This window comes from Scyliorhinus torazame, chromosome 14, assembly GCF_047496885.1.
Source record: "Scyliorhinus torazame isolate Kashiwa2021f chromosome 14, sScyTor2.1, whole genome shotgun sequence".
Taxonomy (NCBI): domain Eukaryota; kingdom Metazoa; phylum Chordata; class Chondrichthyes; order Carcharhiniformes; family Scyliorhinidae; genus Scyliorhinus; species Scyliorhinus torazame.
The window spans coordinates 134,506,267-134,524,475 of record NC_092720.1 but is presented as its reverse complement, the minus strand read 5'-3'; the positions used below and the strand labels follow the sequence as shown (position 1 = coordinate 134,524,475).

The following is an 18,209-nucleotide window of genomic DNA, read 5'->3' as shown; positions in this document are numbered from 1 at the left end:
TGGTCAATGACTTCTTCCCCTGTTTTCCAGATGTTGATGAGTGCTCCTCATACCCTTGTCGCAATGGAGGGACCTGCAGAGATGGACAGAATGCCTTCACCTGTCAGTGCCCTGCTGGGTTTACAGAAATGCTGTGTGAAACAGGTTCAGTTTGATTTTACAATCCTCTCGTTTCCCAAACACCGTGCCTGGTGCCGGATTAAAAGTTGATTCCAACCTCTTTAAGAGTATGGGTATTCTTCTACTCTTATAGTGAGACTCGTATGCTGATGCTTCACTTAAAGGAGAAATCATGTAATTAAATACCAATAGATCCACATCCTAGGGTGTAACCAAGTTTTCAGCATCCATTATACAATCTGCTGCTTTATTGACATCCATTTTAAAGGGGGTGAGTTTTACTATTTTAATCGCTAAAGAGTGATCTTATTTTGAGGAAGAGTTCCATGATTCTAGAGTTTAGCCCTCTTCCTTGACACTGATTGAGCTTTCTTCCCTGTCTAATGCCCGGCATGGGCACAGTTCACATCCAGGCACCCCATGAAATTATTGAGTGTTTCCAGAGACTGAGGCAGTTGAAAGGAGGAATTGCGAATGACGGCAGCATATTGAGCCCCTCTACTGCTCTTGCAAATTCAACGGGCTGCTGTTTTCTGCAACCAAATATTGTAAAGGCCAAAGCCAAAGTGGTTAGCACTGCCATCTCACAGCGCCAGGGACCTCGGTTCAATTCTGGCATTGGGTGACTGTGCGGAGTTTGCATTTCTCCCTGAGTCTGCGTGGATTTACTCCAGGTGCTCCGGTTTCCTCCCACAGTCCAAAGATGTGCAGGTTAAGTGGATTGACCATGCTAAATTGTCTCTTCGTGTCCAAAAAGGCTAGATGGGGTTACGGGGTTATGGGGAGAGGGTGGGGGCATGTGCCTAGGTAGGGTGCTCTTTCAGGGGGTGGATGCAGACTCTTTGGGCTGAATTGCCTCCTTCTGCACTGTGGGGCTTGTACCTTCTTTCTTCCACAAGCTTTGTATCCTAGCCAATGACTCCATCCCTATCCCCAGTCGCTGCCTCAGTCTGAACCAACCTGTTCACAAACTTATCATAATGTTCGACCTTAACCTTCCATCCCATTTCTTTTCCATCACAACAAACATCTACCTCCACCTGTACAACATCGTCCACTACCACCCCCAACTGCAATTGAAACCCACATCAATGCTTTTGCTACCTCCAGATTCATTCATTTCAATCGTCCCCTGGTTTTGTTTCGTATTGATGACAGCTTATCTGATCAGGCCCTACCCTGCACCAATCCCCTCACCATCAGCCTTCTTCACTGCTGTTCATTAGCTCTTTCAGCTCTCCACCCTCCACCTTGAACCCTCTGACACTCTGATGCAGGATATTGTGTGTCTCCCTTCCACTTTAACCCCATCATCAGTAGTTAAAACTTCAGCCATCCCGACCCCACAGTCCGGAGATATCTCTCTTCCGCTCTCCACATCAACACTCACCTCACCTCCCTTCAAAACTGTCTTAAATTCTATCTCTTTGATCCAAGTTTTGGTCCATCCCTCTGAATACCACTTCCTTTGCCTCAGTGTCCATTTGTTTAGGCTGTCTTTGGGAAGGGTCGTGGAACATGATTTGTATGTTAACATTGCCATATAAATGCAAGTTGGATGTAGTGGTAACCAGACTGAAGCTTGTTTGTCTGACCTCCAGCTAAGGGACGGGTGTGTGGAATCAGAAATGGAGAGAGAGTGAAGGAATTGATCAAGTTGGGTCTATGTGCCCCACTCAACGCAAAGATATTCATGGCTTTATTTTAAGTACAATAGAAATGTTTGCCTCCCCACGCCCCATGGGAAAAATTGTTAAAGGAGCCGGGTGCCTCACATCCTTGATAATACTTGCCCTCTTGTTCAGATATTGATGACTGTGAGCGGAATGAGTGTCAGAATGGAGCCACGTGTATCGATGGGATTGATATGTACAACTGCGAGTGTGCACTTGGCTTTGTTGGGAAGCACTGCAGAATGGGTGAGTATTACAGTGTAACACTGAGGACAGAGTCGCAGAGTAACACTGAGGACAGGGTCACAGAGTAACACTGAGGACAGGGTCACAGAGTAACACTGAGGACAGGGTCACAGAGTAACACTGAGCGCAGGGTCGCAGAGTAACACTGAGGACAGGGTCGCAGAGTAACACTGAGGACAGGGTCGCAGAGTAACACTGAGGACAGGGTCACAGAGTAACACTGAGGACAGGGTCACAGAGTAACACTGAGGACAGGGTCACAGAATAACACTGAGGACAGGGTCGCAGAGTAACACTGAGGACAGGGTGACAGAGTAACACTGAGGACAGGGTCACAGAATAACACTGAGGACAGGGTCGCAGAGTAACACTGAGGACAGGGTCACAGAATAACACTGAGGACAGGGTCACAGAGTAACACTGAGCGCAGGGTCGCAGAGTAACACTGAGGACAGGGTCGCAGAGTAACACTGAGGACAGGGTCGCAGAGTAACACTGAGGACAGGGTCACAGAGTAACACTGAGGACAGGGTGACAGAGTAACACTGAGGACAGGGTCACAGAATAACACTGAGGACAGGGTCGCAGAGTAACACTGAGGAAGGGGTGACAGAGTAACACTGAGGGCAAGGTCACAGAGTAACACTGAGGGCAGGGTCACAGAGTAACACTGAGGACAGGGTCGCAGAATAACACTGAGGACAGGGTCACAGAGTAACACTGAGGACAGGGTCGCAGAGTAACACTGAGGACAGGGTCGCAGAGTAACACTGAGGGCAGGGTCGCAGAGTAACACTGAGGACAGGGTCACAGAGTAACACTGAGGGCAGAGTCACAGAGTAACACTGAGGACAGAATCGCAGAGTAACACTGAGGACAGAATCGCAGAGTAACACTGAGGACAGGGTGACAGAGTAACACTGAGGACAGGCTCACAGAGTAACACTGAGGGCAGGGTCACAGAGTAACACTGAGGGCAAGGTCACAGAGTAACACTGAGGGCAGGGTCACAGAGTAACACTGAGGGAATGGTCACAGAGTAACACTGAGGGAATGCTCACAGAGTAACACTGAGGACAGGGTCGCAGAGTAACACTGAGGAAGGGGTCACAGTGTAACACTGAGGGCAGGGTCACAGAGTAACACTGAGGGAATGCTCACAGAGTAACACTGAGGACAGGGTCACAGAATAACACTGAGGACAGGGTCACAGAGTAACACTGAGGACAGGGTCACAGAATAACACTGAGGACAGGGTCACAGAGTAACACTGAGGACAGGGTCACAGAGTAACACTGAGGACAGGGTCACAGAATAACACTGAGGACAGGGTCACAGAGTAACACTGAGGACAGGGTCACAGAGTAACACTGAGGGCAAGGTCACAGAGTATCACTGAGGGCAGGATCACAGAGTAACACTGAGGGCAGGGTCACAGAGTATCACTGAGGGCAGGATCACAGAGTAACACTGAGGACAGGGTCACAGAGTAACACTGAGGGCAGGGTCGCAGAGTTGCACTGAGGACAGGGTCGCAGAGTAAGACTGAGGACAGGGTCGCAGAATAACACTGAGGACAGGGTCACAGAGTAACACTGAGGACAGGGTGACAGAGTAACACTGAGGACAGGGTCACAGAGTAACATTGAGGACATGGTCACAGAGTAACACTGAGGACAGAGTCGCAGAGTAACACTGAGGACAGAGTCGCAGACTAACACTGAGGACAGGGTGACAGAGTAACACTGAGGACAGAATCGCAGAGTAACACTGAGGACAGGGTCACAGAGTAACACTGAGGGCAGGGTCACTGAGGGCAGGGTCACTGAGTAACACTGAGGGCAGGGTCACTGAGTAACACTGAGGGCAGGGTCACTGAGTAACATTGAGGACAGGGTCACAGAGTAACACTGAGGGCAGGGTCACAGAGTAACACTGAGGACAGAGTCACAGAGTAACACTGAGGACAGGGTGACAGAGTAACACTGAGCGCAGGGTCGCAGAGTAACACTGAGGACAGGGTCACAGAGTAACACTGAGGACAGAGTCACAGAGTAACACTGAGGACAGAGTCACAGAGTAACACTGAGGGCAGGGTCACAGAGTAACACTGAGGACAGGGTGACAGAGTAACACTGAGGACAGGGTCACAGAGTAACATTGAGGACAGGGTCACAGAGTAACACTGAGGACAGAGTCGCAGAGTAACACTGAGGACAGAGTCGCAGACTAACACTGAGGACAGGGTGACAGAGTAACACTGAGGACAGAATCGCAGAGTAACACTGAGGACAGGGTCACAGAGTAACACTGAGGGCAGGGTCACTGAGGGCAGGGTCACTGAGTAACACTGAGGGCAGGGTCACTGAGTAACACTGAGGGCAGGGTCACTGAGTAACATTGAGGACAGGGTCACAGAGTAACACTGAGGGCAGGGTCACAGAGTAACACTGAGGACAGAGTCACAGAGTAACACTGAGGACAGGGTGACAGAGTAACACTGAGCGCAGGGTCGCAGAGTAACACTGAGGACAGGGTCACAGAGTAACACTGAGGACAGAGTCACAGAGTAACACTGAGGGCAGGGTCACAGAGTAACACTGAGGGCAGGGTCACAGAGTTACACTGAGGGTAGGGTCGCAGAGTAACACTGAGGACAGGGTCGCAGAGTAACACTGAGGGCAGGGTCGCAGAGTAACACTGATGACAGGGTCACAGAGTAACACTGAGGGCAGAGTCACAGAGTAACACTGAGGGCAGGGTCGCAGAGTAACACTGAGGGCAGGGTCACAGAGTAACACTGAGGACAGGGTGACAGAGTAACACTGAGGACAGGGTCACAGAGTAACACTGAGGGCAGGGTCACAGAGTAACACTGAGGGCAGGGTCACAGAGTAACACTGAGGACAGGGTCGCAGAATAACACTGAGGACAGGGTCACAGAGTAACACTGAGGACAGGGCCGCAGAGTAGCACTGAGGACAGGGCCGCAGAGTAACATTGAGGACAGGGCCGCAGAGTAACACTGAGGACAGGGCCGCAGAGTAACACTGAGGACAGGGTCACTGAGTAACACTGAGGACAGGGTCGCAGAGTAACACTGAGGAAGGGGTCACAGTGTAACACTGAGGGCAGGGTCACAGCGTATCACTGAGGGCAGGGTCACAGCGTATCACTGAGGGCAGGATCACAGAGTAACACTGAGGGCAGGGTCGCAGAGTAACACTGAGGGCAGGGTCACAGAGTAACACTGAGGACAGAGTCACAGTGTAACACTGAGGACAGAGTCACAGAGTAACACTGAGGGCAGGGTCACAGAGTAACACTGAGGACAGGGTGACAGAGTAACACTGAGGACAGGGTCACAGAGTAACATTGAGGACAGCGTATCACTGAGGGCAGGGTCACAGCGTATCACTGAGGGCAGGATCACAGAGTAACACTGAGGGCAGGGTCGCAGAGTAACACTGAGGACAGAGTCGCAGAGTAACACTGAGGACAGAGTCGCAGACTAACACTGAGGACAGGGTGACAGAGTAACACTGAGGACAGAATCGCAGAGTAACACTGAGGACAGGGTCACAGAGTAACACTGAGGGCAGGGTCACTGAGGGCAGGGTCACTGAGTAACACTGAGGGCAGGGTCACTGAGTAACACTGAGGGCAGGGTCACTGAGTAACATTGAGGACAGGGTCACAGAGTAACACTGAGGGCAGGGTCACAGAGTAACACTGAGGACAGAGTCACAGAGTAACACTGAGGACAGGGTGACAGAGTAACACTGAGCGCAGGGTCGCAGAGTAACACTGAGGACAGGGTCACAGAGTAACACTGAGGACAGAGTCACAGAGTAACACTGAGGGCAGGGTCACAGAGTAACACTGAGGGCAGGGTCACAGAGTTACACTGAGGGTAGGGTCGCAGAGTAACACTGAGGACAGGGTCGCAGAGTAACACTGAGGGCAGGGTCGCAGAGTAACACTGATGACAGGGTCACAGAGTAACACTGAGGGCAGAGTCACAGAGTAACACTGAGGGCAGGGTCGCAGAGTAACACTGAGGGCAGGGTCACAGAGTAACACTGAGGACAGGGTGACAGAGTAACACTGAGGACAGGGTCACAGAGTAACACTGAGGGCAGGGTCACAGAGTAACACTGAGGGCAGGGTCACAGAGTAACACTGAGGACAGGGTCGCAGAATAACACTGAGGACAGGGTCACAGAGTAACACTGAGGACAGGGCCGCAGAGTAGCACTGAGGACAGGGCCGCAGAGTAACATTGAGGACAGGGCCGCAGAGTAACACTGAGGACAGGGCCGCAGAGTAACACTGAGGACAGGGTCACTGAGTAACACTGAGGACAGGGTCGCAGAGTAACACTGAGGAAGGGGTCACAGTGTAACACTGAGGGCAGGGTCACAGCGTATCACTGAGGGCAGGGTCACAGCGTATCACTGAGGGCAGGATCACAGAGTAACACTGAGGGCAGGGTCGCAGAGTAACACTGAGGGCAGGGTCACAGAGTAACACTGAGGACAGAGTCACAGTGTAACACTGAGGACAGGGTCACAGAGTAACACTGAGGGCAGGGTCACAGAGTAACACTGAGGGCAGGGTCACAGAGTAACACTGAGGACAGGGTCGCAGAATAACACTGAGGACAGGGTCACAGAGTAACACTGAGGACAGGGCCGCAGAGTAGCACTGAGGACAGGGCCGCAGAGTAACACTGAGGACAGGGTCGCAGAGTAACACTGAGGACAGGGTCGCAGAGTAACACTGAGGAAGGGGTCACAGTGTAACACTGAGGGCAGGGTCACAGCGTATCACTGAGGGCAGGGTCACAGCGTATCACTGAGGGCAGGATCACAGAGTAACACTGAGGGCAGGGTCGCAGAGTAACACTGAGGGCAGGGTCACAGAGTAACACTGAGGACAGAGTCACAGTGTAACACTGAGGACAGGGTCACAGAGTAACACTGAGGGCAGGGTCACAGAGTAACACTGAGGGCAGGGTCACAGAGTAACACTGAGGACAGGGTCGCAGAATAACACTGAGGACAGGGTCACAGAGTAACACTGAGGACAGGGCCGCAGAGTAGCACTGAGGACAGGGCCGCAGAGTAACATTGAGGACAGGGCCGCAGAGTAACACTGAGGACAGGGCCGCAGAGTAACACTGAGGACAGGGTCACTGAGTAACACTGAGGACAGGGTCGCAGAGTAACACTGAGGACAGGGTCGCAGAGTAACACTGAGGAAGGGGTCACAGTGTAACACTGAGGGCAGGGTCACAGCGTATCACTGAGGGCAGGGTCACAGCGTATCACTGAGGGCAGGATCACAGAGTAACACTGAGGACAGGGTCGCAGAGTAACACTGAGGACAGGGTCACAGAGTAACTCTGAGGACAGGGTCGCAGAGTAACACTGAGGACAGGGTCACAGAGTAACTCTGAGGACAGGGTCGCAGAATAACACTGAGGACAGGGTGACAGAGTAACACTGAGCGCAGGGTCGCAGAGTAACACTGAGGACAGGGTCGCAGAATAACACTGAGGACAGGGTCACAGACTAACACTGAGGACAGGGTCGCAGAGTAACACTGAGGACAGGGTCACAGAGTAACACTGAGGACAGGGTGACAGAGTAACACTGAGGGCAGGGTCACAGCGTATCACTGAGGGCAGGATCACAGAGTAACACTGAGGACAGGGTCACAGAGTAACACTGAGGGAATGGTCGCAGAGTAACACTGAGGGCTGGGTCGCAGAGTAACACTGAGGACAGGGTCGCAGAGTAACACTGAGAGCAGGGTCATAGAGTAACACTGAGGACAGGGTCGCAGAGTAACACTGAGGGCAGGGTCACTGAGTAACACTGAGGGCAGGGTCACAGTATCACTGAGGATGGGGGTCACAGAGTATCGCTGAGGACGGGTGTCAGAGTATCACTAAGGATGGGGTCACTAGGTATCAGTGAGGATGGGAGTCAGAGTATCATTAAGGACGGGTTCAATGGGTTTCACTGAAGATGGGGTTCAGCGTATCACAAAGGACGGAGTCTCAAGGTATCGCTGAGGACGGGTGTCAGAGTATCACTAAGGATGGGGTCACAAGGTATCACTGAGGATGGGGGTCAGAGTATCATTAAGGACGGAGTTTCAAGGTATCACTGAGGATGGGGATCAGAGTATCACTAAGGACGGAGTTTCAAGGTATCACTGAGGATGGGGGTCAGAGTATCACAAAGGATGGGGTCACCAGGTATCACTGTGGACAGGGGTCAGAGTATCGCTGAGGACACAATTATAGAGTATCACGGAGTTGGGGGTCGCAGAGTAACGCTGAGGTCAGGGATACAGATCAACACAGTTGGATCACAGTATCATATTGTCCATTAGATGGATCCAAACAGTGGAGACGTTTGCAGAGTTTGTTCATGGAGTAACACTGAGACAGGTCAGAGTAACAAAGGAATGGATCTTAAGACGATAAGCCGCAAGACATAGTGGATCAAAGTGGTAGAGGGAACACAGAGATGTCGGTCCATTGGGGAGTAAATCTGAAGTTGCACGGACCATTGACTAGTATGAGCTGTTTTCCGGGTGGGATGTCATTGCTTTAACCACTTTTGTGTCTCCCAATTACAGCCGAGTCCTTATGTGGAAGCAGAGAGTGTCTAAATGGTGGTGTGTGCGACACAGACAACAGAACTGCAGTGTGTATCTGTCGGCAGGGTTACACTGGGGAGAACTGTGAAAACGGTAAGTTTCTCTCCCACTCTCCTTTGTCAAGATTCCTCTCCTCAACTACTCCCTTTCTGCTATAATTGTCGATTCTCTGATTTTTGAAAGAACAAACGTTCGTGTTGCGTCTTTTATGATCTCAGAACAGCCCAAAGGATTTTAATGTCAGTAAAGAATGTTTCAAGCTCGGTGAATGTTTAATGTGGGACATGCGACAACAAATTTGGGCATAACAGGCTCCTACAAACAGCAATGTGACAATGGGTCGATAAATATTAGCTAGCTTAACAGGGCCAACTCCCTTACTTTTCTTCAAATTCCAATGGCTGAGATTTTTTTATCACCACCTGAGCGGGCCGCTGTCAATCGGAATTCCTGATGTGGAGATGCCGGCGTTGGACTGGCGTGAGCACAGTAAGAAGTCTTACAACACCAGGTTACCGTCCAACAGGTTTGTTTCGAATCACTAGCTTTCGGAGCACGGCTCCTTCCTCAGGTGAATGGTCAGAAACAGAAATTCCTCATTCAGCACGGTAGCACATTGATTAGCAGAGTTGCGTCACAGCTGCAGCATCCCAAGTTCGATTCCTGGCTTGGGTCGCGGTCTGTGCGGAGTCTGGATGTTCTCCCCGTGTCTGCGTGGGTTTCCTCCGGGTGCTCCGGTTTCCTCCCACAGTCCAAAGGTGTGCAGGTTAGGTGGATTGGCCATGCTAAATTGCCCTTAGTGACCAAAACGTTTAGGTGGGGTTACGGGATAGGGTGGAGGCGTGGGCATAAGTAGGGTGCTCTTTCCAAGGGCTGGTGCAGACTCGATGGGCCGAATGGCCTCCTTCTGCACAGTAAATTCTCTGATCTGTGAGGATCTCGCTGTTGTGATTTACATCCTTACGATGCTGTTTCCTCTCTGCCAGAAACTAACAAGTGTGACTCCAGCCCATGCCTGAATGGAGGCGAATGTATCAACCTGGTCAATAATTACACATGTCTGTGTCCTCAGTCATACACAGGGAAACACTGTGAAACAGGTAAGAGGAAACACCTGCTAACGTTAGGAATTCACTGTCGCAGTCTTGGACGAGGGGCTGGTATAACACAGGGCTAACTAGGTGGCTTTTAAAGCAGAGCAAGGCAGGCCAGCAACGTGGGTTCAATTCCCTTTCCAGCCTCCCCGAACAGGCACCGGAATGTGGCGACTAGGGGCTTTTCACAGTAACTTCATTTGAAGCCTACTTGTGACAATAAGCGATTTTCATTTTCATTTCATTTTTCAAACTCCATCCCTCTAGCAGTGAAGGACAAAACTCCATTTGCCTTCTTAATCATCTGTTGCAGATGCAAACCAACTTTTTGCGACTCATGCACTAGGACACCCAGGTCCCTCTGCTTAACAGCATGTTTTAATATGTTATCATTTAAATAATAATCCCTTTTGCTGTTATTCCTACCAAAATGGATAACCTCACATTTGTCAACATTGTATTCCATCTGCCAAACTCTAGTGTCATGAGAATGTCACTTTAAGAAATGTTTGTCTGCTCATGGTACTGCAGTGATGTCAGAGTGTGGGTGGAGCTTAGCTCTGACTCTACTTTTTAGTTTCATTTTGAGAAAAGCTTGGGTGTGTCTGTTTTTTGGTTTTGTTTCAGTGTTGGCGCTGCAGTCAGCCGCAGGAGGTGTAATGTCATTCTCTCTGCCATGTAAAGACTATCTCTTGATCATTTGGTGAATTCAGAGGGCTAACTGTTCTCAGTAGTGAATTTAAACCTGATGTGCTTCAGTTAAAAGGAAAGCTTAAGGATTACTTAGTGTTGTATTCTTTGGGGGTTGTATTTGAATTATGGTTGCTAGGATGTTCACTCTATGTTTTAAAAAGGTTAACTTGAGTTCAAAGAATAAACATTGTTTTGCTTCAACAAATACTGTTAGATGTCTGCTGCACCACACCTGTAGAGTGGGCCGTGTGCTCCCCATACCACAATCTAATAAAAGTTGTGGGTCAGGTGAACTCCATGATACACTTTGGGGTTCTCTAAGCCCCGGCCCATAGCACTAGCCCATTCACTTAAACTATCCAAAGCCCTCTGCAGACTTCCAGTATCCTCTGCACTTTTTGCTTTACTCGTCTTAATATCGTCTGCAAACGTGGACACATTGCGCTTGGTCCCCAACTCCAAATCATCTATGTGAATTGTGAACAATTGTGGGCCCAACACTGATCCCTGAGGGATCCCACTAGCTACTGATTGTCAACCAGAGAAACACCCATTAATCCCCACAACAGGGCAGCCTGTAATAGGCAATATTCTGCCAGATAACGTGCATCAGGATTTTATTCCTAATAATTTTCACAGGGAATGCCATTCTCTACATTATGCACAAGAGACTTTTATTGCCAATAGTCTACAAATAAGCTGCTGCTTATTGCATGGCATGTTACAAGGCTATACAATGGTGACATTTGGGCAGTGACAATAGGAGCAATCAATCTCGATGTTCTCCAGAGCAGCTGCCCAGTGTATGCTATGATGAATAACGGCACCTGTTTATCTTGAAGAGATTAACAGTCGCTGTGTATATTAAATAACAACTCCTGTGTATATTATACTGAATAACAGAATCTGTGTATATTATAGTGAATAACAGAATCTGTGTATATTATACTGAATAACAGCATCTGTGTATATTATACTGAATAACAGCACTAGAATATATTAAATATCAGCCCCTGTATATGCTAAATAACAGCTCCTGTGTATATTATACTGAATAACAGAATCTATGTATATTATTGTGAATAACAGCATTCAAGTATATTAAATATCAGCCCCTGTGCATACTAAATAACAACACCATGAACATTATAGTGAGTAACAACCCTGTGTACATTTAAGAGATTAAGAGTCCCTGGGTATATTAAATAACCGCATCTGTGTATATTAAATGACAGTCCTTGTGTACATTATACACTGAGCTGTTATTCACTATAATGTACACAGGGACTGTTATTTGATATACACAGGGACTGTTAATCTCTTAAATATACACGGAGCTGTTATTCACTATAATGTACACCGGGTCTGTCATTTAATATACACAGGGACTATTATTTAATATACACAGGTTGTTAAATATAGTGAATAACAGCCCCGTGTATATTTAAGAGATTAACAGCTCTTGAATTCTGGTAGCACAGTGGTTAGCACTGTTGCTTCACAGCGCCAGGGCCCAGATTTGATTCCTGGCTTGGGTCACTGTCTGTGCGGAGTCTGCACGTTCTCCCTGTGTCTGCGTCGGTTTCCTCCGGGTGTTCCAGTTTCCTCCCACAAGTCCCAAAAGACGTGCTTGTTAGATAACTTGGACATTCTGAATTCTCCCTCCGTGTAGCCAAACAGGCGCCGGAATGTGGCGACTAGGGGATTTTCACAGTAACCTCATTGCAGTGTTAATGAAAGCCTACTTCTGTCAATAATAAAGATTATTATTATAAATACCTGCACCAATTCTTGCCCATGTGAATCCCGACCCAGAGGCCTGGAGATTCACGGGAGTTTGGAGAATCCGGCACCCAGTCCGTCAATAGGATGCAAATAGATCAATTTGAACTTATTGCATCCTCCCTCCGGCACGGGATGTGAACCTTGATACCTCCACCAGCGGGGCACCTGAGCATCGAGCGCCGATCCCATTTTTTGGATGCCGCTGGATTCTCTGCCGCATTAGGAACTCTGCTACTGGTGGCGGCAGACAGCGGAGAATCCAGCCCACTGTGTTTGCTTCGGTGACATAAAAATGCAATAAAATCTTTTACAGTGAAACTAAAACTCCAGGGCCGGGATTCTCCGAAATCCCGGCCAAGTGTTGACGTCAGCGTAATCACCGGAGTGGTGTACGCCGGCATCAATGGGCCTCCTGGCCCAGTGATTCATCGGCCCACAGGGGGTCAGCACGGCGCCGGAGTGCTGCATGCGGCTCTGGCTCCGAAAGGCGGCCCTGCACAGCCGGCACGGGCCCACACATGCCCGCGATGGCTGTCTCTGCGCCAGCGCATGCGCGTGATTGCCGTCTCTGCTCCGGCGTCGCACAACATGGCGGAGATCTACAGCGGGCCCGCGCGGAAGGAGGTAGGCCCCCTCCGATCGCAGGCCTGGACGCCGTGGAGCCCCCCCCCCACCCCCTGGAGTCCGATCCCCGCGCCCCCCCCCCCCCCCCCCCCCAACCAGGACGCCACCGTGGCCGAGGGTCCGAGCTCCCACCGGGTGGTACCAGGTTGAAACCACGCCGGCGGGACTCGCCGGAACTCGGCAGGAATTCGGCCGGTCGACCACAGAGAATCGCCGCAGGGGCTTCTTTCAGCAGCCTTGACTGGCGCCGCGTCGGCCGTGCAGGCGTGATTGGCGCACCGGAGAATCGCGTCCCAGCATCGGAGCTGCGTGGCGGGAATTTCCCGCGTCGTCGGTGATTCTGGCACAGGCTTGGAGAATCCAGCCCGTTTCCTTCACACTCGACAGCAGAAATATAAATTAAGCTCAAACGTAAAGCCAGATCTTATTTCTAACACCCACAAATAGAATCATAAATTACCTAAAACTATATCTAGTTCCGAACAGTATATTATAGTAAATAACAGCCCCTGTGTATATTATAGTGAGTATATACCCCAGTATATATTATGGCAAATAACAGCCCTGTGTATATTGTAGTGAGTAACAATCCCGGTGCATTTTAGAGAGAATAGTATATACTTCATTCGGTAGCAGATCTTGTGAATATGGTACAAGATGGCGGCTTGACACATATAGAAAGTATTACTGTACCTTTAAGGCTGTCCCATCTATTGTGGTATTGATTGAGTTGGGCTGGTTCATCAAGTATAGCTTTGCAGTCTTATCTGATGTCCACTGATCAAAACCATTTGGAAAAATACAGTTAGATTTAGCTCTGTGACTTTTCCTTGTGCTCTCTCCAAAGATGGACCAACAGTCCCGAGCGTCTGTCAGCCAAGTCCATGTCAGAATGGCGGAAAGTGCAAAGAAAATGATGATGACTACCTCTGCGACTGTCCTGAAGGATTTACGGGACGTGACTGTGAGAACGGTACGTATTAACATTTTCTTGTACTCTCATATGGTGCGAGATGTCTGGGACTGACTGTAATTTGGGCAGCTAAGGGCAGCACGGTAGCACAAGTGGATAGCACTGTGGCTTCACAGCTCCAGGGCCCCAGGTTCGATTCCTGACTTGGGTCACTGTCTGTGCGGAGTCTGCACGTTCTCCCCGTGTCTGCGTGGGTTTCCTCCGGGTGCTCCGGTTTCCTCCCACAGTCCAAAGACGTGCAGATTAGATGGATTGGCCATGATAAATTGCCCTTAGTGGCCAAAAAGGTTCGGAGGGGTTATTAGGTTACGGGGATAGGGTGGAAAATGAGGGCTTAAGTGTTTCGGCGCAGACTCGATGGGCCGAATGGCCTCCTTCTGCACTGTACGTTCTATGTCTACGTCTATGTAATAAGATTGCATGTTCAGTGGTTTATACTACTCAGAGTACATCTTGGAATTCCAGCTATTCTCAAGGAATTTACATTAAGCTGCTCCCTGAATCTGCAAATGGGTGGGAATCAAAATGTTTTCCAATCCAACCTGGAGCTAGGTAGGGTTGTCCCCTTCTCCCACCGCCCCACCCCGGACTTGTTTTTGTATTGTATCGAATCTTTTACCAAGTCCATCAGGAAGGATGTGGCTATAAATAAGTGTTTCAATGCCAGTTAGCGGAGGTCCTGGCTCGAAAGCCTTCCTGTACATGGGCGACAACGCTATCCTCTGTCTGCCTGCAGACAGATAAGTATCTGTGACCAGTTTGAGCTGGCCTCCGGAGACTGAGTAAATTACAGCTAAAGGGAGACCGTGATCTTTGGGAAGGGGGCTGGTAAATCCTTTATTCTCTTAACAGTCAAGTCAGACTACCTGAATGCGCTGGAGTACTGGTTTGGACAGGGCTGGTGGGTGTGCCAAGAGCTCAGGACCATTTCGCCAAAGTCAAACAGAAACAGGGGGCTGGTTTCTCCGTTTGGGAGACTAAGTGCTGAGGCCAGTGGAGCATGTGTGGACTTGCATGACCAGAAAATCGGCATGAAACCCTCACCGATTCCGGTACCGGTGAGGGGTTAGCACCGGCACCGACTGAAACTCCCGCGGACCGTGCCAAAAACGACCGGAGAATGGCCGGGTCCCGGGCTCCGCATGCGCACGGCTGACCAACTGCACTGGTCGCGCCATACAATATGGCGCTGGCCGTGCGCGACCCCACAGCCCACCCGTTGGCCACCCCCCACCAGTCTCCCCAGCTCTAGCAGAAGCCCCCTCCGAGTGTGGCGGCGCTGGACAGAGTCCGCAGCCGGCATGCCGGGTTCCCGCACACTCGGGACCACACGTGGCCTGCGCCATCGGGAACCCGGCCCATCGGGGGCGGAGCATTCCAGGTAGGCCAGCCGGTGACGCGCCACCGCCGTTGAAACATCAGTCTGGAGGGGGCGGAGCACAGCAGACCGTCGTCAAACCGGCGCCGATCCAGATTGAGCTGTCACAATCCATTCTCCGCTTGATCGCTGATCATGATTTCGGCGTCGGGCTACCGAGAATCGTGCCCAGGGTTTATGGGAGCGGCGCTCCTTCTCTTTATGGGTAAGAATCCGATCATCAGACATGAGGTGATAAATAGGTGGAGATGGCCAAATCCTGCTCCTGTGCCATGACAACCACTAGAAATCTGGAGCATGTTGGCAGGGACGAGATACACAAATCCCCAGATAAAGGGCCGAAAAGATTCCTTAATCTCACCCTTGTCCTGATTGCCACTTTATTGTGCAGCATCAAGCTGTGTGCAGACCCGAGATGGATGAAGAGCTTCAGGCCCCTGATATTGAGGCCTGATAGGGCTGCTCGGCCTACACTTGTCACAAGCACACCTTCTGGCATGATCGCCATGGAGGCGACCTGCTAATTAGAGCTCCCATCTCTAATGAAGTCAGCGGGAGGGCTTCCAGTGATGGCGGCCCAGTGAAATTGAGTCAACACCACTGCAGTCTCGGCAGCCCCACCAGGCGAGGTGGGCGCTGCAGAGAAAAGTCAGAAACTGCGTGGGTGCCTCAATGTGGAGGCAATCTCGGAGGCGTGTATTTAAATTAAACATGATGAAGGGCCAAGTCATGAGGACCCTCGGAGCGGAGAGGAAAATCCTCCAGGAGTGCGGCCTGTGATACTGGCTGGCCTCATTTTGGGGCCTTTGGCTCTGGCAGCCACAGTGAGAACGCCTCCACTGAAATGATGGCCTCTGCACACGGTGGGGATGACTCCATCCCTAGAAAAATGGCAGTGAGCCCACTAAATCATCCTAGATTGGGGCCGAACATATACCCAGTCTGCCTATGGGAAAGATCCCCCATGGCAGAAATGTGTCATGGAGCCATACTGACCCTGCGCCGCACCATCTTCCTGCCCCGACCCACCACCGCCTCCAAGCGCACCACCAAAGAGCTAGGAAACTCTGTCTCGAAATGTCACTACATGCTGAGCTTCTGTCTGTCCTGGGTGATATGAAGGTCTGGTCACGGTGCTGTGGAACGCTCCATTCAGTCAAACGATACTGTATAACCTGTCCCTCGTGGGAAGGATTGGACAAAAATAACACTTTTGACCACTAGTCTGCATGTAAAATCCTTGAGAGTTACTCAAATGCTTTCTCTTTCTTTCCCAGCAGAAGTTCTCCAGCCCTGTAATGCCCACCATCAGTGCCCACACGGGGCCTCCTGCACTGAATACGGAGGGACCTATCGCTGTATCTGCCCGCAAGGACCCAGTGGGAAAGATTGTGAGTCATGTATGAACTATTACACAGCTGAGAGAATACACAAAGCCCAGAGTAATAGGCCAGAGAGAGAGGGAGGAGGGGACATTGATTCCAACAGAATTGGATTAACATCAGCAGAGATACAGTCAGTAACACAGGGTGCCGGGGGAGAGGGGTTACTGAGTGACAGCCTGAGGGAGCTGGATTAACATCAGTAGAGATACAGTCAGTAACACAGGGTGCCGGGGGAGAGGGGTTACTGAGTGACAGCCTGAGGGAGCTGGATTAACATCAGTAGAGATACAGTCAGTAACACAGGGTGCCGGGGGAGAGGGGTTACTGAGTGACAGTCTGAGGGAGCTGGGTTAACATTAGCAGCTAACAGTTGGGCATACTTGCTTCAACAGCACTTTCCAAACCCACAACTTCTACCACCATGAAAAATAAGGGCATCAAGCACATGGGAACATCACTATTGTAGGTTCCCCTCCAATTCACACACCACCCTGACTTGGAAACATATTGCCATTCCTTCACTGTCGCTGGATTAAGATCTTGAAACTCCCTCCCTATCAGCACTGTGGGTGTACCTATACCACAGGAATGCAGGGGTCCAAAAAGGCAGCTCACCACCACCTTCAGAAGGGCAATTAGGGATGGACAACAAACGCTGGCCTAGCCAGCGAAGCCCACATCCCGTGAAAGAATTAGAAATATTCACCTCTGCTAAATAGAATCGAGCTCAGTCCCTTTTCCATTCACAGTAGTTAATAAAGTGTCTGGATGTCTACCAGGCACTAACCCTGCAAATTTGCAATATATTTACTTTCCAGTTCACATCTGAGTAAGCTGTTCTTTGTGATGTTGATCATAGGATAACTATTGCCCACAACACTGGGGATATCCCTCCTGTCCTTCTTCAAAATGGTGCCTTGGGATCCTTTTACATTCACCCAAGCTGTCAGACAGGGGGTGGTATTCTCTTGTCTTCCAACCACGTGTTTCCCGGCAGTGGGAGGCAGCACGCCATTCACTGGCGGTGAGATTCTCTGCTCCCGCCGCCGTCAATGGGGATTCCCATTGAAAACACCCCACGCCACTGGGAAACCCACAGGTGGGTGTGCGCTGCTGGTGGGCCCAGAGAATCTCACCGCCAGGGACCAGCCGGAGAATTCCAGCCAGTGTCTTTGTTTCATATCTCATCTGAAAGGTGGCACCTCCATCTCCCTCAATCTTTAAAGCTGCGTTCTTCCAACTCGGCTTGGATGCAAACATGTTCATGATTGTGTCTCTGCTTTTATTTGCTCTGCCTGGCATAGGACTTTATCCTTGTGGGTCACTACCGTCTGATGCTATAGTGCTTGAAACATGTCCACATCTTCAAAAACTAAATCAGTTGGAGCTGCTGGCTCAGCGTACCCATACGGATGTACTACTGGGGCTTCTGGAGAGTTCTATGACTTTTGAGTGCCCTTGTGTGGTTTTTGTCATTTTGCTGGATGGAGGGGTGGGTTTATGCCTCTTAGTCAGGTATTTCAGCTTGAAGATTAAAATATAAATCAAAGGTCTTTAATAATT

The 18,209-nt window shown here is 50.2% G+C and overlaps 1 protein-coding gene across 6 annotated transcripts in view; it reads left to right on the top strand.

Moving 5' to 3' along the window:
* sned1 (sushi, nidogen and EGF-like domains 1) overlaps positions 1 to 18,209 on the top strand; it is a 376,981-nt gene that overhangs the window by 118,392 nt on the left and 240,380 nt on the right. For 4 of the 6 annotated variants that reach the window (XR_011934549.1, XM_072474928.1, XM_072474924.1 and 1 more), the window contains exons 6-11: positions 31 to 144; positions 1,926 to 2,039; positions 8,694 to 8,807; positions 9,701 to 9,814; positions 13,758 to 13,883; positions 16,539 to 16,652. Coding sequence is in view for 5 of the 6 variants with exons in the window: in XM_072474928.1 (XP_072331029.1) it covers positions 31 to 144; positions 1,926 to 2,039; positions 8,694 to 8,807; positions 9,701 to 9,814; positions 13,758 to 13,883; positions 16,539 to 16,652 (696 nt within the window). In the remaining variant the exon portion in view is untranslated. The remainder of the gene's footprint in view (positions 1 to 30; positions 145 to 1,925; positions 2,040 to 8,693; positions 8,808 to 9,700; positions 9,815 to 13,757; positions 13,884 to 16,538; positions 16,653 to 18,209) is intronic. The other 2 variants (XM_072474925.1, XM_072474927.1) reach the window with 1 other exon arrangement.